At 38.3% G+C, this 23,250-nt stretch overlaps 1 protein-coding gene across 2 annotated transcripts; it reads left to right on the top strand.

Moving 5' to 3' along the window:
• Positions 1-101: 101 nt before the first annotated feature.
• LOC121861190 (molybdenum cofactor sulfurase 1-like) lies at positions 102-14,185 on the top strand. 2 transcript variants are annotated; one of them, XM_042358773.1, is made up of 13 exons: positions 103-295; positions 1,744-1,900; positions 2,036-2,706; positions 3,382-3,522; positions 3,739-3,862; positions 4,200-4,276; positions 4,706-4,905; positions 5,369-5,485; positions 8,853-9,534; positions 9,745-9,957; positions 10,677-10,795; positions 12,575-12,679; positions 13,559-14,185. In XM_042358773.1, the coding sequence occupies exons 1-13, from the start codon at positions 211-213 to the stop codon at positions 13,790-13,792; spliced, it is 2,925 nt and encodes a 974-aa protein (XP_042214707.1). In that variant the 5' UTR covers positions 103-210; the 3' UTR covers positions 13,793-14,185. The 2 variants fall into 2 exon arrangements, with proteins under 2 accessions (XP_042214708.1, XP_042214707.1); XM_042358774.1 differs by lacking the exons at positions 12,575-12,679; positions 13,559-14,185 and adding an exon at positions 10,052-10,107 and having other exon boundaries at positions 102-295.
• The last annotated feature ends 9,065 nt before the right edge of the window (positions 14,186-23,250 follow it).

Here is a 23,250-nt window from a genome sequence, read left to right as displayed (position 1 = left end):
AAATATCTTTTATACATCCTTAAATGAATTCAAAGAAGCATAAGAGAAGTTTTCCCCGAGTCTTTCAAAACACGTGATGTAAATATTATGGTCGAGGAGGAATGGGAGGAGGGTGTCGCCCCGTCAGAGCCCCTGTAACACCGTCAGAGCCCCTGTAACACCGTCAGAGCCCCTGTAACCACCGTCAGAGCCCCTGTAAAACCGCTGAGGATGGCACAAGAGCTGGATAACCTTAAAGTTCTTCCAAGTTATAACGTCGAGAATATAATTATTGACGAATTTCAGAGATGTAAAGGTGGGTGTGTCTTTTCGTGTGAGATTGAGATGATTTAGTGGAAAGGTAATATTAATATATAAACATAAATGGGACACGGGACAGTAATTGTGAAGGGGAGGAAGTCAATCCCTATTACTGTATTTAGGCATTAAACTTTCATGGATTAAAATTTCAGAGTTTTATATTTTCTTTCAGAGGCTGGAGAACTTTTGTACATTACCAGCGACAGTAGTAATGTATACAGTACAGTACAGTACAGTACACCATATACCAGTATACCATATACCATATCTAGGAAATTGGGGATTAAAAGACCAAGAACGATGAAAAATGAGAACTTAAGCCAAAATTCTGTTAATAATAACATACTGTAAACTAGAATTACTATTATTATTATATGTTACTGAATTGCTGTGTAATGTTCAGTATTAAACTTAGGTAAATCTTTACTGTAGGGCATGAGTCCCTAGGAGTTAACCAATATGTTTTTCTAATGTATTTTGGTGTGTTTTAAACGAATCTGACCTTTTTTTTTGACGGATATTGCTAGTTTTACCCCCCCCCTCCCCCCCCAACAATAATGGGGGAAAGCCTGGGAAATCGGGGTTTTTCGGTGGGGGAGAAAACAAAACTAGTCATTTCACCTAACTCCTAGCCAGGGGCTCCGTTCCCGGACCCCCGGTAGGCCTAGCTTAAACTAACCTAAATGTTTCAGTAGTTAAAAACTCTGGGGCGCATCATGTCCTAAAGTACAATACCGTAGTTAGAAGTGGAAGGACCAGGGATATGTAAGAATTGGATAGAATGATCGTCTTTCTCGTAAAACTTAAAATAATCGTAGGAGCACAAATAATAACCAACCTTCACCACGGCCATTGTGAGACTGGCCAATGCAATTACCCAGACTGCTCCCTTTGAAAAAATCAAATATGATTGGTTGAAAAAATTTCGTGCGAAGATATCGATACCTCATTGGTCACGACTGGTTGACGTCAGTCAATATTGCGCATGCATCATGTGCCGATAACATCTCCTCACAGACGAAGACTGAAAACTACTTAAAATCAATTAAATTCAATTGTGTTGCTATTATCCATTTCCGCGATGTATATATGTGGTTCAAAATGCTCGGAATAGCGAGATCTAGATGTTTCAGTAGTTTATAACTTTCGGGGGCACTGTTTCTGAAAGTAAAATAATACCCAAACATATAATTACATTTTAAAACAACAACTCACACAATATCTTGACTTTGGAAGACAATCATTTATGTAATGTATTTGAGGAACAGTCTCTTTATGACTCCATCTGTTTAAGACAGCAGTGTTGGCTGCACAATTTTGCTTAATGGTGCTGTTGGGTTCATCTTTTTGTACTCTCTAAAACAATATTGTACAGTACTCTGTAAGATAATTGCAGTACTCTGAACAGCTGAACACAGTGTAATGTAACTGCACCCTCACCAGGCCACTGTTACCTTGATCATGCTGCAGCAACATTGTACAGTGACAGCCAGATTAAGGATACACTAAGTGAGCTTCAGTCATCATTGCTTGGCAACCCCCACTCCCGACACTTCCCCAGTGACACCTCCACACAGTTAATTGAGTCTGTGCGCCAAAGGTAAGAAGGAAATTAAATTACTGGACAATGCGTCTGTGACATCTGTGCTATACTGTACTGTCCCAGTCTGTTTATCAATAGAAACTAAGTGGCAATCCCCATATTGAATGGGTTAATCTCGTCTTATTTTTCCAGGATCTTAGAACACTTCAACACCACAGCAGTAGAGTATGATGTCATCTTCACCTCAGGAGCAACTGAAGCTTTAAAGATTGTTGCTGAAAATTTTCAGTGGAATGGCAGCTCTAAAGCCTTTCATGGACCTGACAATGATATTGTACCTAAAAATAATTCTGAAGAACAAGTCCACCAGAAACACCCAGAAGTTGAAGACTGTAGTACTGACAGTAGCACAGGATCCAGTGAGAAGCAAGTGATAGAAGCAAGTCCTGGTGCATTTGTATATGTGAGAGAGAACCACACCTCAGTCTTGGGGATGAGAGGTCTGGCTCACCAGGCAGGTGCTGAAGTCTATTGCCTCCCGTACAAAGAAGCTCTTGAAATATTTCAAAAAGCTCCCTATACATATTTAGTTGGTGATAACATTGATTCATTTATTGATGGTAATGGTAGGAAGGAATCCACAGAGCCACCAGAGGAAAATGAACAACTGAAAACAAGAAATATTGACAGAATGAATGAAGAAAGTTTTAGCAACAGAAGAAACTGCCTCTTTACTTACAGTGGGCAGTGTAACTTCTCAGGAGCAAAAGGGCCTCTGGAGTGGATAGAACAAGTCCAGAATGGTGCACTGAATGACTTCTTAAAGAAGTCTCCAATCAATGATCAAAATAGTTTAATGAAAGGTACAGTATGGTGTGTAGAGGATGTACAGTACAGTAGCTAGATAGATACTGTACCCAACTTGGGGCTTTTACTGAATATTGTAACTCTACTTTGCATTTTTAACTTTGATTTTTTTATCTAAACCAGAATGAATACAATGTATATCCAGAAGCATTGACTTTAACACAGTTAACGATAATGATATCGGGAAAATTATAATGAAGGTCACCCTTTGTCATCATATAGACTACTCTTCACATTTTCTCTCTCTTGTTCTTCTGTTACTTTCCCATCATTTATTAAAACTCCTTGTCTCTTTTATTGAAATAGTCTAATAAAATCACAATATGTTTTACAATGTGTGTTGTCTTGTACAGTATAGGATAAGCTGAAGGCAACTGCTGCCCTTGTGTGACCTCTAAACACTCATGTAAAATACTGGATGAAAGTTAATATGAAAATGACTGCTGTTTTTATGGGTTATGTAAAGTATTTTTTCATAGAGGGGAGAGCAGGTTACTTGGGGGTATTATGTAACTTATATTATTGTGAGTGTGATGGTAGGGACTGTTTGATTGTCTCAATTTCACGAATGACTGAAAAATGCTGTAAATTTTAGGGAGTTTTAATGATATTTGTCTAAAAGGTAAATGCTTTGAACTTCAAATAGAAGCTGTTTTCCCCCTTTTTTTCAGCCAACACATCTGACCTACGATGGTTTGTGTTGCTGGATGCTGCTGGGTTGTCTGCCACTTGTCCTCTTGATTTGTCTAGGTGGCAGCCAGACTTTGTTCCTGTCTCCTTCTACAAAATTTTTGGATATCCAACAGGACTAGGTAACACTTTTTTCTCATTACTCTTCTATTCTTAAGGTACAGAATAAAATTTAATACTATACAGGTATATCTTATTTGCTGTGGTGGGGTTGAACAGTGAATAATATAGAATGTACAGTACAGTACTTTAGTGTTACAGTTTATGTTGTAATTATGAGTACTGTACTGTATTGTACATGTATTTTGTACTCTTGTGTAGTTTAAATTATCTTACAGGATGCTTGCTTGTGAGGAACACAGCTTGGCAGTTATTGAATAAAAGCTATTATGGGGGAGGTACAGTACTCATGGTTGACTCCAGGCAGATGGTGCTTGTACCACGACCCAGACTTCATGACAGGTATAGCAACACAGTTACAAAATTTTTATTTGTAAAAATATGATCATTTGGGCTTTGGGAACCTAGGAATAGTTGTGTAGAAAAAGGCATGAACTGTTTTCTTGTTGTAGTGATGAACATTTATTTATTTAACTTTACCTAGAATATTGTATAAATTTGTCAGAATGAATAGTTTGTCGTATCTGTAAACCTTGAGGTGGTTGTTGCTGTATTACCAGATCCTGTTACCTATTACTGTATGTTTATATTATATGTCCTTGTTGATGTGCTCTCATAATCTTTACTTTTTCTTCACTAACTGCAATTTTAATAATTGCTCTTTTTCAAATCAATGTAGATTTGAGGATGGAACACTTCCCTATCTCAGTATTCTTGCCATCAGACATGGTCTTGATACAGTCACCAAACTTACAGGTACAGTACTGTATTCTCTTCTATCATAGTTTAACCCACACCTTGAGTTTTTACTTTACATAACTACTGTACTTATGTCAGTGATCAGTGATATTTTCTGAGAACTGATATGAGTAATTTGGATCACTTTTCTTGAACATCTCGGGTTATTACAGTTTACTATTATTTTCCCAGAGTAATAGTGCCATGATGAAATGAATGGGGTTTTCTTCTGATCATGTTGAGAGAGAATGAGAGCAGCCAGGGACCACATCTCCCTCCCCTCAACTTAATTGGACAAGAGTGAAACACAAATGCAGTACTAATAGATATTGCAAATTGCTCTTTACAATTCAGAATAAGGAGAGTTAATGTAATGTGTATGTTAATTTTGTTATTGTTGATTTAGGGAAGTGGGAACTAAAAGATAGTGTTGTGTTGATGCCTCAGGTGGTATGGGCAACATCCAGCAACATGTGTTCCACCTGGCCAGATACACTCACCACGCCCTCAAAAGCTACAGACACGCTAATGGATCTCCTGTTGCTCGCCTGTACTCTGAAGAGGACCAGTGGGACGTCAACACACACGGGTCCATTGTTAACTTTAATTTGTTAAATTCAGATGGATCCTATGTTGGATATGCCCAGGTTGGTGGCAGTGAGCCAGTGAAGTGTTTCAGGTTATTAGAGTTTGAACATTTTCTTTGGTCATTATACTGTTACCTTTTTCCTACATTCATAATCCAACTCTTTTATGAGTAAGAAACAGCACTGTTTATATACTGTACCTCCAAATGTGTTCAACTAACAGGGAAGTTAAGAGATATTAAAATGGATTTTGTCACTTATCTCTCGTTAGTTCATTCTTGAGCATAACTTAATATCTGTTTCAGTTACCTGCATAAAACATACTACAGTACTGTACACAATTTAAAATATTAGTAAAGCAGTACAATTTCCTTCATAAATTGGATTAATTTATTTCAGTGTGATTTCCTTAATTGGGGAATGAGAATATTGAGGACTGTTTTCTTGTTAAGTTGTGAAGCCAGAATGTCATTGGGTGATATAGTGTATTGCAATGAATGATGTTATTACTCTCTTGTTTCAGGTAGAGAGAGTGGCCTCCCTGTACAACATTTACCTAAGAACAGGGTGTCTGTGTAACCCTGGAGCGTGTCAGACTCACCTTGATATCTCTCAGGAAAATTTGCTCCACCAGTATGAGGTGTGTCTATCTATTCTGAAGTTGTCAAGAGTCATTATGGTAACTTATGAATCACAAATGTGGTTTTACAATAAAAGAAAAATAATTTTACAAGTTTACTTATCACATATACAGCTGCTCCCCGACTTACAACGGGGTTAGGGACCCAAATCCAGGTCGTAAGTCGAAATGGTCATAAGTCGAAAATGAAAATAATAATACATAGAAAATCTAAAATGAAATACAGTACAGTAAAAGTGATCAATAATGAAGAATGGATACAGTCTTACTGTGCACTTACCTTTAATGTAGTCAGCTAAATGCATATGGGGCCCCCATCATTTTCTAATTATACAGGGAGACTACATTAATTGGATGAAGCAGAGGAGGAGACAGGGCTGGGTGGGTCATCAATGTCACTTTCTTCAGACAGGTTAACATACAGGGGGAACTTGCTTGTTGAAGGTATTGGATCATCTTACGGAGTGAAGGGGCAGCAGTGGTGGGGCGTGAGGAGACAGCAATGGGGGACTTCTTAAAATATATGTCCGATTTAGACTGCAGTTTGCTTTTTCTTTTCATTATAAATCTCCCTGAAGCAAGCAAGTGCATCTTGGACCATTCTGTCAACTTTGACAAAATGCTCAACATTTTGATCCATTCCGTCAATCATTTGCATCCCCTTATTAATTGTAGCAAATGCCTCTGCCATTTGTTTCACTGAAAATTTTTTTGGGGGTGCAGGTTCTTCTACATTTTGACTCTCTTCTTCCTCTGCAATTTTCTGTGCTTCCAGTTCAATAAGATCCTCGTTACTTACTTCTTCTGCTACACTTTCAACCAACAGCTCAACATCTTCATTATCAATTTCTAACTCCACCTGTTTACCCAACTCCACTATCTTGTTACTAATCTCAGAAATTACTTCATCTTCATTAAATCCTCTGAAATTGTTCACATATCTTTACAGGACTTTCTTCCATATTCCATTCATGCACTGACCTGTAACCTCATCCCACGCTGCAGCTATGTTCTTTATACATTTCAAACTGTTGTAGTCCTTTCAAAACTCTGAGCGTTTCTCACCTTCAGTAGGAGAAACAGCCTGAGCGAAGGTCGTACGTAAATAATTTGCTTTAAAAGCAGCAATAGCACCTTGATCCATGGGTTGGATGATAGTGGTCGTGTTAGGTGGAATGTAGACTACCCTAACATCAGGGTGCAGGTCGTCCAGTTGTGGTGGGTGTCCCGGAGCATTATCCAAAATTAACAAAACCTTGAATGCAATCCCTTGTTGCAGACAATACTCCTTGGCTCGTGGAATGAAACAAGTCAGGAACCAATCCTCAAACAGTACTAGGGTCATCCATGCTTTCTTATTACTGCGATAAAATATAGGCAGTGTGTGCTTGCTGACATGTTTAAAAGCCCTGGGGTTCTTTGAATGATATATCATGAAGGGCTTTATCTTGAAACCAGCTACATTCCCCCAACAGAAGTGTAATTCGGTCCTTGAATGCCTTGAATCCCGGCATTGTTTTAGCCTCTTTGTGGATGTATGTCCGTTCTGGCATGCGCTTCCATAATAAGCCAGTTTCATCCACATTAAATATTTGCTCAGGCAAATAATTTCCCTCCACGATGACACGATCTAGCTCCTCCTTAAAAGCTTCAGCAGCACCCACATCAGCACTTGCTACCTCTCCACTCACCTTTACACTAAGCAAACTACTGTATAGCAGTTCTTAAACCTTTGGAACCACCCATGACTTTCTGTGAAGGTTTGGTCGCACTCATCTCCTGCCTGCTCCTTCAGGCTTTCGAAAAGGCTTCTTGCTTTAGCCTGTAGGGTTAGAAGGCTTAAGGGTACACGTTTTTGTATCTGATCTTCCATCCACATCACAAGTAATTTTTCCATCTCATGAATAGGACCTTATCATTTCTTTGTTATTATTGTTCCCTTTATAGGTGCTGATCCTTTCACTACCTCACGAATACGTTCCTTGTCCTTCAAAATACAATGGTCTCTCGGTTAACGAACACAATTCGTTTCAGAAGGTTGCTCGTTAACCGAAAAACTCGTAAACCGAAACCATTGTTTCAGTGGGTTTTTGGGTAATTGGTTCCAGCTCACCGAAAATTGCCTAAAATCAGCAAAAAAGGTAGTAAAGTACACTTACTTTGAGGTGTGTATGTAGAAGGCTCCTGGATAATGATGATGATAGGAATTAGAATGGGGGTGGAGGAGAAGGGAGAAGAGAAGGCATTGGGGTGGAAGAGAAGTCACCCCATGGTGCCATTTCACCCATAAAATTTTAGTTCTCTTGGTGTAATTCAAGATTATTTTCTTTAAATCAACACTGTACTGCATTATATATTGTCAATATGTAAAATAAATTTCAAAATGACCAATAATTTGCTTGGAAACACAGAAAAAAAGCATTCAGTTGAAGAGAGTCTCAAGCAAGATGTTACCTCCACTGAAAAGACACAGAGACTGACGCCTGTTTGGTGTGTTGACACGCTGTTTGGCGCGCATAAAACTAGTTTCCTGTACTTCTATTATGTTCAATAATTGTTAAAATGACTAAAAAATTTAATATTAAACTTTTAAATTTATTGAATAGTATAAACTTCTTGATATTTACTAAAATAGTAAGGAATTTAAGCCCTAGAACCGATTACTGTATTGGTGGACTAATACTACAGCTGGTGGACCGCCAAATGCAAGCGAAAACATGTTGAGGTCCGCTCGTAAGAAACTCGTTAATCGAGGGATTGCTTGTTAACCGAAGTTAAGAATCTTATGGAAGGTAACTCGTTAACCGAGGGATCACTGTAGTAGATATCGTTGAGTGAGAGAAGCCTAGGTCGCGTGAAATGGTTGCTACCATTTTTCCATTTTCATATTGCATTATTATCTGCATTTTCATCTCAAAAGTAATTGACTGTTTCCTTTTCTTCTGAGCACCACCAGCACTCTCACTTCTACGCTTGCCAGTCATTTTAAAGTGAATTAGATACGACAGCCAAACACCAACTACTGGTAAGCGCTCTACGGCATGGGTGCCGTAGCCACGAGGTGACCCAGCTCACGCGACGCTCTCGTACTGGACGGAAACGTTTCGGTCTAGAAAATATGGGTGTCATTTGAAAATTTTTTGGTACCGACTGCGGCAGTCGTATGTGCGGGTGGTCGTGGGTCGAGTATGTTGTAAGTCGAGGAGTAGCTGTATAGCAATTGGTTCTTAGATTTTTTTTAATTCTGAAGCAAACATTTCTGTAGTTAAAACCATCTTGATAAATGAACAAATACTGTTTCATTATAAGGTTGACTTCACAGAATCTTTCCACTGCCACAGCTGACATATGGTAACTATTCCTCCAGGCTGGACATGTTTGTGGAGATGCTCAGGACTTAGTGGATGGGTTGCCAACAGGTTCAGTGCGTGTCAGCTTTGGCTACATGAGTTCATATAAGGATGCTGACCTTCTTCTGAAGATGGTACGAGAGTGTTTTGTTGACGGACCACTAATGTTGGAGTTGTCTTGGATGAAGAAAAGTGTAGTGTTACCATCCAGGACTAATGTGGGTAAAGGTCCTGGTGAAGATAAATTACATGATGGATGTGGAAATGTTGCAACACATGACAAAGTAACGGTTATTAGTGCATGTATTGATGTTGAAGGTCTCAAGTTTAGCGACAGTGAAACAGATGTGATAACAGAGAGGAGCTTAAAACTTTTAGATTCAAAATATAATTCACAACAGTCACACAATGTGATAGATGAGAATGAAAAAGTTGCAGCCCCATGTGTTGCCGGAGAGTTAAGTAACAGTGAGGCAGCCAGTCTAACACTTACTGATATTATTATATATCCAGTCAAGTCATGTGCTGGATTTAAGGTGCAGAAATGGAACATAAGTCTGGAAGGTCTCAAATACGACCGACAGTGGATGATAGTGACAAGTTCTGGTGTGACATTAACACAAAAGAGGCTCCCACTCATGAGTCTTATTACACCTCACATTAACCTGGAGGCTGGAACTCTCACGCTTGCATATAAAGGTAATATCATTGCAATTGGTAATTTTATCAGCATACACTCTACTGTAAACATGGTGTACTGTATTATTCTAAACTTGATTAAATTCATTCCATTTTAAATGGTAATTTTTCAGATTCTCTGTTTTCATGGAATAATTTTGTCATATAAATATGAAAGAAAGAATTATACACCTATTGTTAAGATGTAGTTTACACGATTACCATTGACAGGTGAGATGGACGTGAGTGTGCCTCTTGAACCTCCAGTGTCAACAACAACTGAGATGTCTGTGTGCGGAGGTCGTGTGTGTGGTGATCGGGTGAGAGGATTAAACTGTGGACCAAAGGTTGGCAGTTGGCTCTCTCAAATGCTGGGCCAACCTCACCTACAACTGATGCAGCAGATGAGCAAACGAACAGGGAAACTGGAGTCTGATGTCCATGGTGAGCTTGATATGTGAACTTTCTTGAGTATAGGTGTATGTAGTACAGTATACATTTACCTGTTGTTATTATTCCTCTCTCACTTTGTTATTAGCTGGATCAGGGGATGGGTACAAGAAACCTGAAAGAAGGGGAAAAAATAACAAGAAGGTTAGTGCAAGTCACATTTAGGTAACTACTCATACAACAAGTAAGAATATCCCTGCAAGCTTATTTATATCTTCTGCTTGTTTATACTGTGTACAAGCTGAATCTTAATATATCCAAATTGACTCTCATCACTTCATATTATTTCACTATTCTTACTAAATTAAGTCATTGGGTTTTATACCTCCTTCTAATGTTGATTCTCTTCTTTGGCCACTTCTGTTGGTTGCATGTTAACAGTGACAAAAGTCCAGGTCACACACCATCAGTAAAGGTCACCCCACTTCAGCAAACATTAACAGTTACCACCATACAAAAGTTGAAAAAACAACAACAATTATTCCAAATTCCTGAGGCCAGTACAATAATACAATATATGGAGCTGTTGCTAAGTAACAGTTGTGAGAGATAATTCATTTAGATTTTTTAGATATAAATTTGTTGAGCTGTTTGTTATATCATTATAACAGTGTCATATTTTGTTGACAAGAATGAGTAAGACAGGTATTGTATTAACTTATACACCACAGTAGTAATAAAATGTCATTAATCTTGTCATCTAAACATTACAGGACACTTGAGGGAGAGTCTGTCTCTGGTGAATGAGTCTCAGTATCTTGTGCTCCACAGACCAAGTGTTCGCAAACTTATACTTGAAATACAGAGAAGAGGACTAAATGAATTGACTGAAGTAAGTGTGTCTGATGATATATTCTTGTAGTGTGTTTGGAAAATCCCAAACTAGGCTTTTCTTTATTAACTATTTGTTATGATTTAATACATATTGAATGTGTGAGAATATCATTTATTGTGGAACTCAATCAATCAATCGGAGTACCCTCTGAAGGTTGGCGGCCATATTTCTCCATTGTAAACTACAATTATGCTGTGCCTGTAAGTTCTAAATGACATTTTTGTACTTTTTCTCAGGCATATTGACTGATTTTACCATTTACACATATTACATTTGACTGTCCATATAAAAAGTATATTCCATGAAAAAAATGGGTGATCTATTTTTGGGTGAGGCACCTCTTGAGAGGGGCTGCCTTTTTCTGGAAAGTGAAAACTAACATGTTGACATGATAAAGTTAGTCTATATTAATGAGAAAATATATATAAAGGTGATAAAAAACTTATGAGCTCAATTTAATTGGTGTTTTAAATATTCTAAATGTATGTACAGTGAACCCTACGCGGTTTCACTTTACGCGTTTCTACATTTACGCGGTACCCTGCCAGAACCGGAATTCCCACTTTACGCGGTGCATCTACTCATATACGCGGGTGAAGTATAATTTTTTTATTTAGCTCATAAAATTCATACAAATTATCCAGCCAGAATATAATTTACATTGCTGGAATTCTTACAATTTGATGATCATTTTGAATATAAGCATCATAGATTTTGCATTAGACATACAAATTTTAGATCTAATGCAAGTATTTTGTTTACTCAGAGCAAATATGTTATCTTTTGTGCAAAATATATGACATTTATATTCAAAATATTCCTGGTCTTACAAGGAATCCAGCAATGTCAATTATATTATCCTAACTTTAGTTTGAGGTATTATTTATTACTATACCTTAAAATCTAGTGGTTTTCCCCAAAAAATTTCTTAGAGAGGGAAGAGCCAGCGAGTGTAGTGTGAGAAGAGGGGGAGGGAGTTGAGTCCATTATTTGAATGGACATTAACTTGGCGACTGTATTTCTCTATTTCTCTTAAGTATTAATTGTGTACATGTACCATCATAAAATTAAGATGTTATTTTTACTAGAACATAGGTATTGTGTCGGAAAAAGTGGAGTTTGGGGGTCAGCCGGTCTCTATTTCATTTAATCCCATATGTTATGCTGTTCACTTTACGCGTTTCTCGCTTTACGTGGGCCTCCGTGGGTTCAATTGACCGCGTAAAGTGAGGGTTCACTGTAATTATTTCAAGGCTCATTAATTAACACTTAATTACTAAGATTTCTAGATTTTGAAACCAGATCCTTAACCAGCATGTAAAGGAATATCATTGTATGAAATTAGAGCAAAATCTGTGTTTTGATATGCAGAAATGCAAATTCAAAATCATAAAATTTGAGTAATTAGTGTTAAATAATGAGCCTTGAAAAAATAAAAACAATTAGAATACAGTACAGGTATTTAATAGTCAATTATGGTGTACCACTAAGTTTTAAATCATTTTTATACAAGTTTTCTCAGTATTATAGACTAAGTTTTCCCTTTACTGTATACACAATAATTTTCACTTTCCAGAAAAAAGGCATTCTGACTCCCAAGAGACATCTGACCTTGTATTTGACCAAGAATAGTCAAAATTTAGATTTTGTTCAAATTTCATTCCAAGGTACTCCTCATCATGCTTGTTAAAGTGACAGCTCTTAAATATACTGTAGAGAGCAGTACTGTACTATGAAGAGCAGGATGGTAACAAGTTACTTGTTTCTTCATGGCAGGACGAACTTTTGATGCGATTCAGAGGGAATATTGTGGTGGATGGAGGAGACCCTTACGAGGAAGATACCTGGTCCTCCATGGCTATAAATGACCTTCACTTCCAGGTACTGTACAGTATAGTAGAGAAATACTGTACCAATTTTTTTATGTGGAGAATAAAGAAAACTTAAAAAGACTTACATCCAGACACCAAAGCCAGAATACACAACCATTACTATCTCATATGTGACGCCTCACCCCCTCCTGGGAGTTCCCCCTCTCTACAAGGTTCATATATTTGACTATTACAGTACCTTAATATTTTATCTAACTTGCTCTCAAAAGTTTACTTACTACCAGTTTGTGCTACAATTCATAATCTATAACTTAGGAAAAGCCAAACAGTGGATGACCATATATAAGTTAGTTTAATTGGTTGTGACTGAGACGTGCGTACAGTGTTTACTAATACACCAGTGAGGGGATACCAGGAGCTCAGAGCAGCTGACCCTTTCTTGATAGCTTTTACTGCTACAGGGACATGCATTGTCACACATTTGTCCAAAACGTGCCCTAATCATCCTACATTTTGGAAACAAGAAATTAAAAATGTTTGGTAAATTTAAATATCTGTTGTTTTTGTGTGCCTCTAGTATTTTTTATACAATATTCTACCCAATACATTTAGTTTTGTCAGACATTTTTCCATTAGTTGTAGAGATGTTTTAACCTGCTTTGGTACTGTCACAAAGAGATTCTTTTTATAACAGTGTCCCTCAGGTCTTCCTTCTCTGTAGATGCCCAGTTGACCCTTCTAACACTAGGGGAATGTAGCCTTTATGGCATCACTCTTAAAATTATAGCTGTAAGTGATACATAGGACTAATAACACCATACATTATGTATTTCAGTAATTAAAGGTTGTTTTCTTCTATTTTAACATTTGCTAATGTATTTACAGGTATTATTTTTTTGCATCTCATTTTTGTTAAAACTTCCAACAGATACAAGGTGGATGTAGACGATGCCAGATGGTGTGTGTTGTCCCTGACACTGGAGAACGTACCAGAGAGCCAATGTTAACACTTTCGGCTACCAGAGGTTCATCTATGAAGTTTGGCGTCCATGCTATGACAGTCATTGCTAAGGAGTCCACAAATATGCCAGAATTGAATCTTTTTGTTGGAGCACCAGTAGTAGTGTACACAAGCAACATTGATGCCAGATCACAGTCATGACGATAATAAGAAGATAGGAATAGCTGTCACACTGTATGGACTTTGAATATAAACCTCTTTATTTCTGAGTAGCAAAGATATGTGATACAGGGTAATGATGTTCTGAATATGTGATATTTCTCACTAGTATATAAGGGGTCATTGATTTACACCCATCCATCCAACCACACTTCTTATCAGGATAATGTAAAACATATCCAGGGTAGACTACTGTACAATTCTTTATGTGCATCTCTGGATTATTTAATTATGTTTTTGAGACCATTTGGTTGATTTGTTTATCAGTGGGGTACAGTACATTTAGAAATAACTCCAATTTTTATGCCAGCATTGCAAAAGCAGGTGGGACAGGGTAGCATAATGACTTGCACCAGTAATGTCTGTATCCTCCAAGATTGTTTTATTATCCAATATGTATACAGGATAGAGCTCTAGGAGTTTTATAGATCTTTCTGTTTTGTTGATTATCTTGTCAAATTGTTTAATTTTGAATCAGTGGGGCCACAATTACTCTTGTTCTGGTGCATTTGATATTTGAATCACTCATAGTTTCTATACAGTACAGGAATACCCCGGTCATTGCAAAGGATGCATTCCTTAAAGTCATTGCAAATAACAAATTTGAGAATGTCAGGGGATCTCTCACCAAATATTTTTCAATATACTGTACAGGTACACTCAATATAATACAGTACAGTGGTCCTTTGGTTAACGAATTACCTCCCATAAGGATCTTCAATTCGGTTAACGAACAAAACTTCGATTAACGAAATCCTTACGAAAAATACGTTTTGTTGTGAGCATCAGCTGATGGGCTAGTCTACCAATTCAGTAATCTGTTCTATGTTTACATTCGTTTCCAGTGGAGTAAATATAAAAAAAAATGTGCTCCTTAATAATTTTTGCATTTTTTATATTAAAGTTATTAGTCATTTTAAAATTTATTTAACACATTGATAATATATGCAGTACAGGGAACTAGTTTTTTGTGCGCCCATCAGCCGCTTGACTCAGCCAACAGGCGTCAGTTTGGCTTTGTTGACAGTGGAGTGAACATCAATTTTTTTGGTGTCTTGAATATTTTTGCATTTTTACAATAAAATTATTGGTCATTCTGAAATTTAGTTAACAGTGCAGTGTTGATTTAAATAAAATAATTTTGAATTACACCTAGTGAACTTAAAATTTTATTGGTGAAACTACTGCATCAAGCATGGGTCCCCTGAAAGGTGATTTCTCCTCCATTCCCACTTCCTTCTCTTCTCCCTTCTCCTCCACCCCCACTTCTAATCCCCATCATCATCATCAACCAGGAACCTTCTACATAGACACCTCAAAGTAAGTGTACTTTACTGCATTTTTTACTTTGTACTGTATGTACTTTTCTGTGAGCTGGAACCCAATATCCCATTGAAACAATGGATTTGGTTAACGAAATTTTCGTTTAACGAACGACTCTGTGGAACGAATTGTGTTCGTTAACCGAGGGACCACTGTACTGTATAAAATAACTACAATACCCTGTACTTTACAATAAAGGCAATCCAAAAAAACACTGTGTGAGTGAGTGTGTCAGTGTGTATAATGATTATGAATAAGTAAACATTTAAACTAGCATTTACCTTTGCTGCGAGTGTTGATGGTATACTGGAGGCCTCTTTCCAGGTGAGGCAGTAAAGTGAAAGAAGGGCACTTGGGAGGTATTGTGAATGGCCTCTTGTGATTCAGTACGTTACCACATAATGCAACAGATCAAACCAGACTCTTGCGTGGCCTGGCATATACAGTAAATACACAACAAAAGCATGTAATTGCGCAGCGTGTTCGTGCAGTTTGAGTCGCCACCCACTTCTTCTGGCAGTGAAATATTACTGTAACTCATCATTATTTTTTCCTTGCAAATAAGCGTAAAACTTTATGTTGAAAATATCGAATAAGGGTGTTAAAATATTATTTGCGAATACCTGTACTGATACAGTATTTATTTTTGTTCATGCTGAATTTTGGAAATTTCTTAGTCACAGGTTAGTATGCCAAATTTTCTTAACCTTCCTTTACCTATATAACCCATGCACTCTCATCTTTGTGCTACATCTGTATTTTCAACCACTCCGGGGGATGGGGGGGGTAAAAGTTTCTGTACTGTAATCTTAAATTCAGTCTTCATTAATCATTCAAGCCAGTACTACAGTATACTATACTGTACTGTACTGTATTGAGGTGTGTGTCATACTACTGTCATTGACCCCCTCACAGTATATACTCTACACTTAATTTTCTCCCAATCTCTGCTTATTGTTACCTGTGCATATATTATTTAGATTTTTTTAGTATTTGTTTATTCCCATAGCGTCTTCCACACAATAAATGGAAACTAATCCAACATATTTCTTTCTTTTATCAATCCATTTTATACTTGACTTCTTGTGCCTTTAATATGTGTACCTGTACTCTACTGTACTGTACTGTACTGTATTCTCTCTTCCTGGTATACAGTATTAAACATTTCTTTAATTCACCTTTTAAATCAACTTATTACTAAAGTACAATAAAGTATTTGTGAACCAAAAAGTTGGGGACCAAGAAGCTTCTGTAAAATGGATAATTACATAAAGTGTTAACCATCATGAACATGTGTCCAAGGAAAGTTGATAAAACTGCTCAAATCACCAGTAGAATAGATTATTCTTATTTTTCTCTGTATACAGACCACTACCAAACAATATATGTTGCTTATACAGACCACTACCAAACAATATATGTTGCTTATACAGACCACTACCATACAATATATGCTGCTTATACAGACCACTACCATACAGTGCAATGACCACGGTCGTACACGTCAGTTAACCTAAAATCAGACGATTCATATTAGGTTCAATAGCCCACAAAAAATGTAGCTATGCCTTATTTATTGAGTCTCCCATCTGAGGCGTTCGTTTTCTCATCTCAACTTGATATGTTTGATTACAGTTGAAGCAATCAAGATCCTTTGTGTGTGGTGTTGAAAGCTTCAACTGTCTTTATTGTTAGTAACACTTGTCAAGTAAGCAAGTGTCAAGTCTGCCAGTACGAATGGCATCCTGTGATACTGTCCTTGAGGATAGCCAGGAGTTTCTAAGTACTACTGAAACTAGATCATTTTGATGCCCAAACATCAGAGAAACTGATGTTTGTAGTAAGTTAGTGTCAGTTGTCTATTCAAGAAAGCCATTAATCTCCTGAAAGAACATTTCAAGCTCCAAGATCTCAACGGATACCCATATAGGGTCCTTGTCTAGAAAATCCGCTTATGTTGTGAGAATGACGTTAACAGCGTGTGTATTTCACTTTTTCCTGGCAAGCTCAATCTCTGATTAGATTATAAGAATAGACGTAAGAAATTCACCTGACCCATGGCCTTGATTTTCATAGTTAAATGTACAGCGACTGAGTTGAATGTAATTTCTGTCATTGCGTGATTAGCCTTTCTGGCATTTGTTCGACTGTATGACCTCTTGTTTACAATGGTTACACACTAAGGTTCGTCGTTGTTTGGTATCTGGGTCGTTATGAACTCGGTGCTGCATTGGTGCTACCGGTGCAGGTGTTGTAGATGTGAGAGTACGAGCCAGTGGAGGACGAGCTGACTTGGGCGCAAGTTTATTTGCATAATCTATAATCAAGTCAGATGGTACATACTCGACTTCCTGTGCGCGACAATATATAGGGTCGCGAGCAGCCACCAAAAAACTAATCAGCTCTACCAAGTTCTCCACATTGTCCTGTGACATCTTGCCATCGTCATCGTACCATGGTGATCCGCTGAAATTAGCGTGCATATCTTGCTTGACTTCACCAGCAATGGAGGCAGCCTTCATCGGCGTTTCCGCGCGAACCACAGGTGTCAAACGATCAAGCCACTGAAACATCCAATGTAACTTGATGCCAGCCCACTCGCGTCGAGATGCTCACTCACAAAGCTATCTTGCGGGATATGAGAGCGAACAAACGAATTTTTTGCCTGATCTGAAGTAATATCGACAGTGTGCATAGTATACTCACATGCCCTCAAAAATGTAGATACTCTGTAACTGTCTTCAGCCGTAAAATCACGGACCTGATCTCCACGCGGTATCGCATGAACAACGTTAGCGGGGTGAGTAGACGTATCATTGTTAGTATCAAACTTACTCCTAACTGAGGGACCTTTTAATGGGGGAGGTAATAAAAAATTTTCTGACATGCTGTAATCCTGTGGAGGGGGAAGAAGAACCTGCCCGTAATCAGGCGACGTACTTATACTGGTTACCTGATCGTAGGGTTCAGTGGTTTAAATCGTCAAATGATTGGTCTATAATATCCTCACTACTCCTGACAGAAATGTCGAACTTTGATTGCGCCTGTGTTTCGTGCTCATCTGCTGAAATGACCTCGTCAGTAGAGACTTTAACTTGATCCGGAACACATGAATCGCTAATATAACGCTCCGCCAATTCCGCAATGTCCCAAGACGATAACTTTGAAAAACCATCCGTTAATTACGTAATGGGTCACCCTAAGAGTTACACAAATATACTCTTGCCTCTCATTTACAGTAAATTGATATTAAATATAGTTAAAATAATTAAAGTATCATAAGCAGAACTGATGAAAAACATAATGGAAATTATATTACGGCAGTATACAGTATAGAGAATAAGTAAGACACTTACAATAATGATTTAACCTACACGATGTCTAACCGTGTGAAGGCATGCCTTGAATATGTAAATGTGTGTACAGTATATAATTAATGTATGCCTAGATACCTATTTATGGAGTTGGTCATCTTCATAGAAAATGGATGTCTCCAGCCTCAACCGTCCCACCCACTGGCACAGCTGGTCCAAGGTAAAGGTGGGTGTGTGGGTACTTCAGTCTCCGCTGCGGTTGCATAGCAACCGAATGATGACTCAAGATGGCAACGGGCAAGTCCACTTCACGCCAGGGAGTCCACTATCCACCACAATCCGGGGGAGTGTACAATCTTCAGTCACGACAGCCAAAACAGTCTGCTTAAACAATGGTGCAAGGTCCACGTGTTGCAAGACCTTGAAGCTCGTAGGTATGTAGCAACACTGCAAGCTCCGGGCATAGGATGCTGAATGCTGACCACGTGAATTATTCACCACGCCTTGTTGCCAGACGGGTGTTACCAACTTTCCATAAGATAGAAAGTCACCAATAATTCACAATCGGTTATTGTAAAATAAAGTTTGGACACCTCTGTGGATGACAAAATAAAAAGGTCACTCAACAAATAACGCCTCACTACAGGATACCAATACACTCTGGATCCAGATAGCACGTCACTGTTTTTCTGTTTTCGTAAAACACTTTTGACTTGTTATGGAATGTGTATCTAGACTGGTTTGTCGTCATTCGTAACCACTTGCTGCCACCTTAATGTTCTAGGCCTTTTAACTGCTGCTTCCGACTGGGTTAATGAGGCCGGAACATGTATATTATATAGGGTTTTAGTAGTGAAACCCAATTGTCTGTTATCCATTTATTCAGGAATTATCTAGGAGAGAGTTCCAAGTGTATATCACCGTAACTTATCACTGTAGCTATGAGTGTTAAGAGGAGGATGGAGGCTATGTTTAATCGTCCTGTTAAATAAGTCTGGTCGGTGTGAGGGGTTGAGTAACAATGCCGGAGGGAGCCGGCCTTTTTATGCTGACCTTAACGGTCCCTGGGCCGTGCCTCAAGGAACCTGCCCATCATGTGATATGAACATGTCACCTCGCCAGTTGAAGTAGATTTGATGTGATTATATAAACGTGCTGCCTGACATAAGACCAAGGGCTGATGCAGTACTGTACCCCAACAGTGATGTACTAACATGCACTTTTATCCTATTTATTGATGGGTTGTTGGGGGTTTTTGTTTTTTTTTTTTTTGGTGTTTTTTTTGTGGGGTGGTACGTCTCTGATTACTTTCCTTTTCATTTTATCTTCTTCACCAGATCGGCTAGCCTTCCTGTGGTAGATCGGTCACGTCTCTATCTCATTTTCTTTTGGAAATACTGGGCATGCGGCTCCTGAATGTACCTGAACTGTCAGTGTTGGTCAAGTCTTGTCTTGAAAGAGCTGCTTTTCGGTTCCATCCTACTCTTTGGGTGTTCCAGAGTTTTACAACCCTCACAACGAAAAGTTTGCTAGGTTTCTGGACTTGGGCTTCTTCAATCTTGAGCTGTGGCGCTTGGGACAATCCATGGCTCAAGTAAGGACGTTCAACTTGGTAGTGCCCCTGAGATCATATACACCTCAACTGGTTTTACCTTGCTGTTTGTAGTATAAGTAGGCTGGGCATCCAATCTCTCAGGGTGGCTGAGGTGCCGGGGTCTGGCTTTTCAGTCTGGTGGCCTCCTTTGAACATTTTCAGAGCTGGGGTCACTTGCATATCTCCTGGGCCAAGGGCGGGGTGACAGTACTCCAGATGTTGAGCACTTCCTCCTGAAGATCGTTAGAGACGGATCCAGATATCTGAACGACTTCATGAGATATGTTTGTTTTCGATGTGCCTTTTTCTGCAATGGCTGAGAGCTTCAGCTTTGTCCAGCATCTGGGTCCTCTCACACTGAGTCTCAGTCTGGTTTCTTCATCCGTTGGGACATAATATACTCCTTACCGATTGATTCGCTTCAGGTGCATCTCTTACTTCTGACGATCTCGGCGCCATTTCTTAGAGCCATTCCTGGAGCCCCAGGGTCGTGCTGCGGTTCTTTTGTCGCTTGGTTTTCGTTCCGAATTTTGGCACGTCATGACAACATTTGTATGGAGGTGTGATCAGGCATGTCAATTGTGAAATAAATAAGCAACATTGGTTTTAATACACTGCTGTGGTTTCTTACGTGAGTGGTACAGATGACGATTTCGTGTCTTTATTATCTCACTGCTTGGGTGTATTAGTCTTCTTCCGCATGGGACCTTTTGAATTCATTGCCGTTCGTTTGTTTGCTTTTCGTGGGGTACACTGTCGAAAGCCTTGGCAAAATCTAGGTAAATATTGTCGATATTATCACCCCGTTCCAGAATATGGGACCAAATATCCAATACCTTGAGCAATTGTGTTAAGCAGGAGCGCCCCGGCATAAAGCCGTGCTGGGAATCTTTTACAAGGTTGTTTCGTATTAGATGTTCCATTGCGGCATCTCTGATAATACTCTCGAGTACTTTACATGTTATGCTGGTTAGGCTCACCGGTCTATAGTTGTTCGTGGAGTGACGATCGCCTTTCTTGAAGATAGGACTCGCATAAGCCACTTTCCATTCACTGGGGACCATTTGTTCATACAGGCATTTACAAAACAGGATCTTCAGGGGCTCTGCAAGCTCGTTGCACAACTCTAGGATGCACCATGTCAGGTCCGGGACTCTTATGGACCTTTAGCCTGGATAGTTTATTTCTAATACCCTCTTCTGTGAACACAATGTGGGTCAGTGCTGTGTCGAACCGTCTGTTCTCAAAAGCAGGTGTACTGCGCACCTCATTGTCATACCTAAAAACCCATTTTAATTCATATTACGCTTCATAACATTCAAATCCACCGCGCTTGTAGAATCTCAGAAAACGGGAAACATTGATAAAGGATAACTCACCTACTCAATGTTACTAGACCATGTGTTGTATTGTACCCAGGTACAGTTATCTAATGTTAATTGTATGTATTCATAGCATTAAGGAGAACTCAGGGTATCCATAAGATGATTGGGAAAGTCCAGTTGACCCGGACTAGTGTACTGTAGGACTAATTGTCTGTACTCACCCCTGAAGATGTGAATTACACGAAAGCGCTTGGGAACTTCGTGTTTTCTTCTTTCCTTGTGGTTATCAGCATATACCTGAATCACGCGCACCTACAGTGATTTACTTGCACACACACACACACACACACACACATATATATATATATATATATATATATATATATATATATATATATATATATATATATATATATATATATATATATATATATATATTGTTACGACCGTGTCGTATTTTTCTATTTTTTTATATATATATAACATGCTCCCATGTTGTTCCATATTATTCCAGTAATGATGTGTTATATTTACTATTATATTATCTAGTCACCTTACCCTGTGCTGTTAAGGTTTTAACTGTTATTATTTGTTCAAACCCATCTTATTTCTTTATTTAGTATTGTAACAAGTATTCTTTGTTCTCTAACGACCATCTGCATCGTTAAACGACCCATGTTCACCGGCTGGTCGCTTGGCGCGAACCGACCATATATATAGTACTCCACCTGTAGACAGAGGCAGTTCAGTCCTCTTGTCATACAGTGCACATCCTTTGAGTGACTCTCGTCACCTGTTACTTATACTTAATTTATTTGTGTTGTTCCTGTCGCCACCAATGTGGTATATCTATGTGAGTACCTATTTATGTCTCTATTTATGTCCATCAGTATTTGCTTAGTTACATTTAAGTAATTCAGTGTTGTTTCACGTTCGTTAATTTCAGTGTTAGTTTACATATGTTTATGCAGTGTTAACGTAATCCAATGATTTATTTTTATTCTTTCGATGTTTAGTATCATTTGTGTCTTAAAAGTTTCGATGGTGAATCAATTTGTTGTGACAGCCTACGAGGCTCTATATTGTGTTAATATTTAATCAATTAAATTCTTAAAGGTTTAATTTAATTATTTTTATTCCCTTTTAATTTACTTCACTTTTTTGTTTGGTTACGCCTAGAACCTGGATATTTAAGTAAATTAAGAGACGGCGTAACAATATATATATATATATATATATATATATATATATATATATATATATATATATATATATATATATATATATATATATATATATTATGTACGATCACTAATTAGCTTCAAGTAATGGGAGGAAACTATCCAACATACTCTTTGTTTGGAATTACAGCCAGGTTAAACTACTTTAGTCGTTTATACTCAATGACTATGAAAATTATACCTGGTATTATTCCTTCCCCAGCAATGTATTTGGTCGTGTGACGTCGAATAAAGTTTTTTTTTCTTTTTCGTGAAGATGCGTGTCCCCAGTAGCTCAGGCCTTCCTACAAGTGTTGCTCGGCGAACTTGTTAGTTGCTTCTTCTCAGAAGGCGTCCTGTGGTGAACACTACCTTCATAAAGACATAGTCTGACTGTGCGTAGAGTGATGCCTAGTTCCAGTTGTTCTCTTATGGATACTGTGGAGGGTTTTGTGATGTTATGTGGTCTAGCACTCAGGATGGGATTGATGGAAACTCTAAGGTGGTGGTTTTCTTATATAAAATATATTATATGAAAGACAGTCTGGTGCTGGAGATGCCGTGTGGTGAGAGGCTTGCTCAAGAGACACGTTCAGTGAGTAGCGTGCTTGAGGAGGTATCTGTGCAGGAGCTTCGTTAGAAATGTTGCGTGTTCAGGAACGTA

Source organism: Homarus americanus, unplaced genomic scaffold, assembly GCF_018991925.1.
Source record: "Homarus americanus isolate GMGI-L3 unplaced genomic scaffold, GMGI_Hamer_2.0 scaffold21314, whole genome shotgun sequence".
NCBI lineage: Eukaryota > Metazoa > Arthropoda > Malacostraca > Decapoda > Nephropidae > Homarus > Homarus americanus.
Note: the sequence above shows the minus strand (reverse complement) of the source record. Positions and strands in the feature narration are given on the sequence as shown.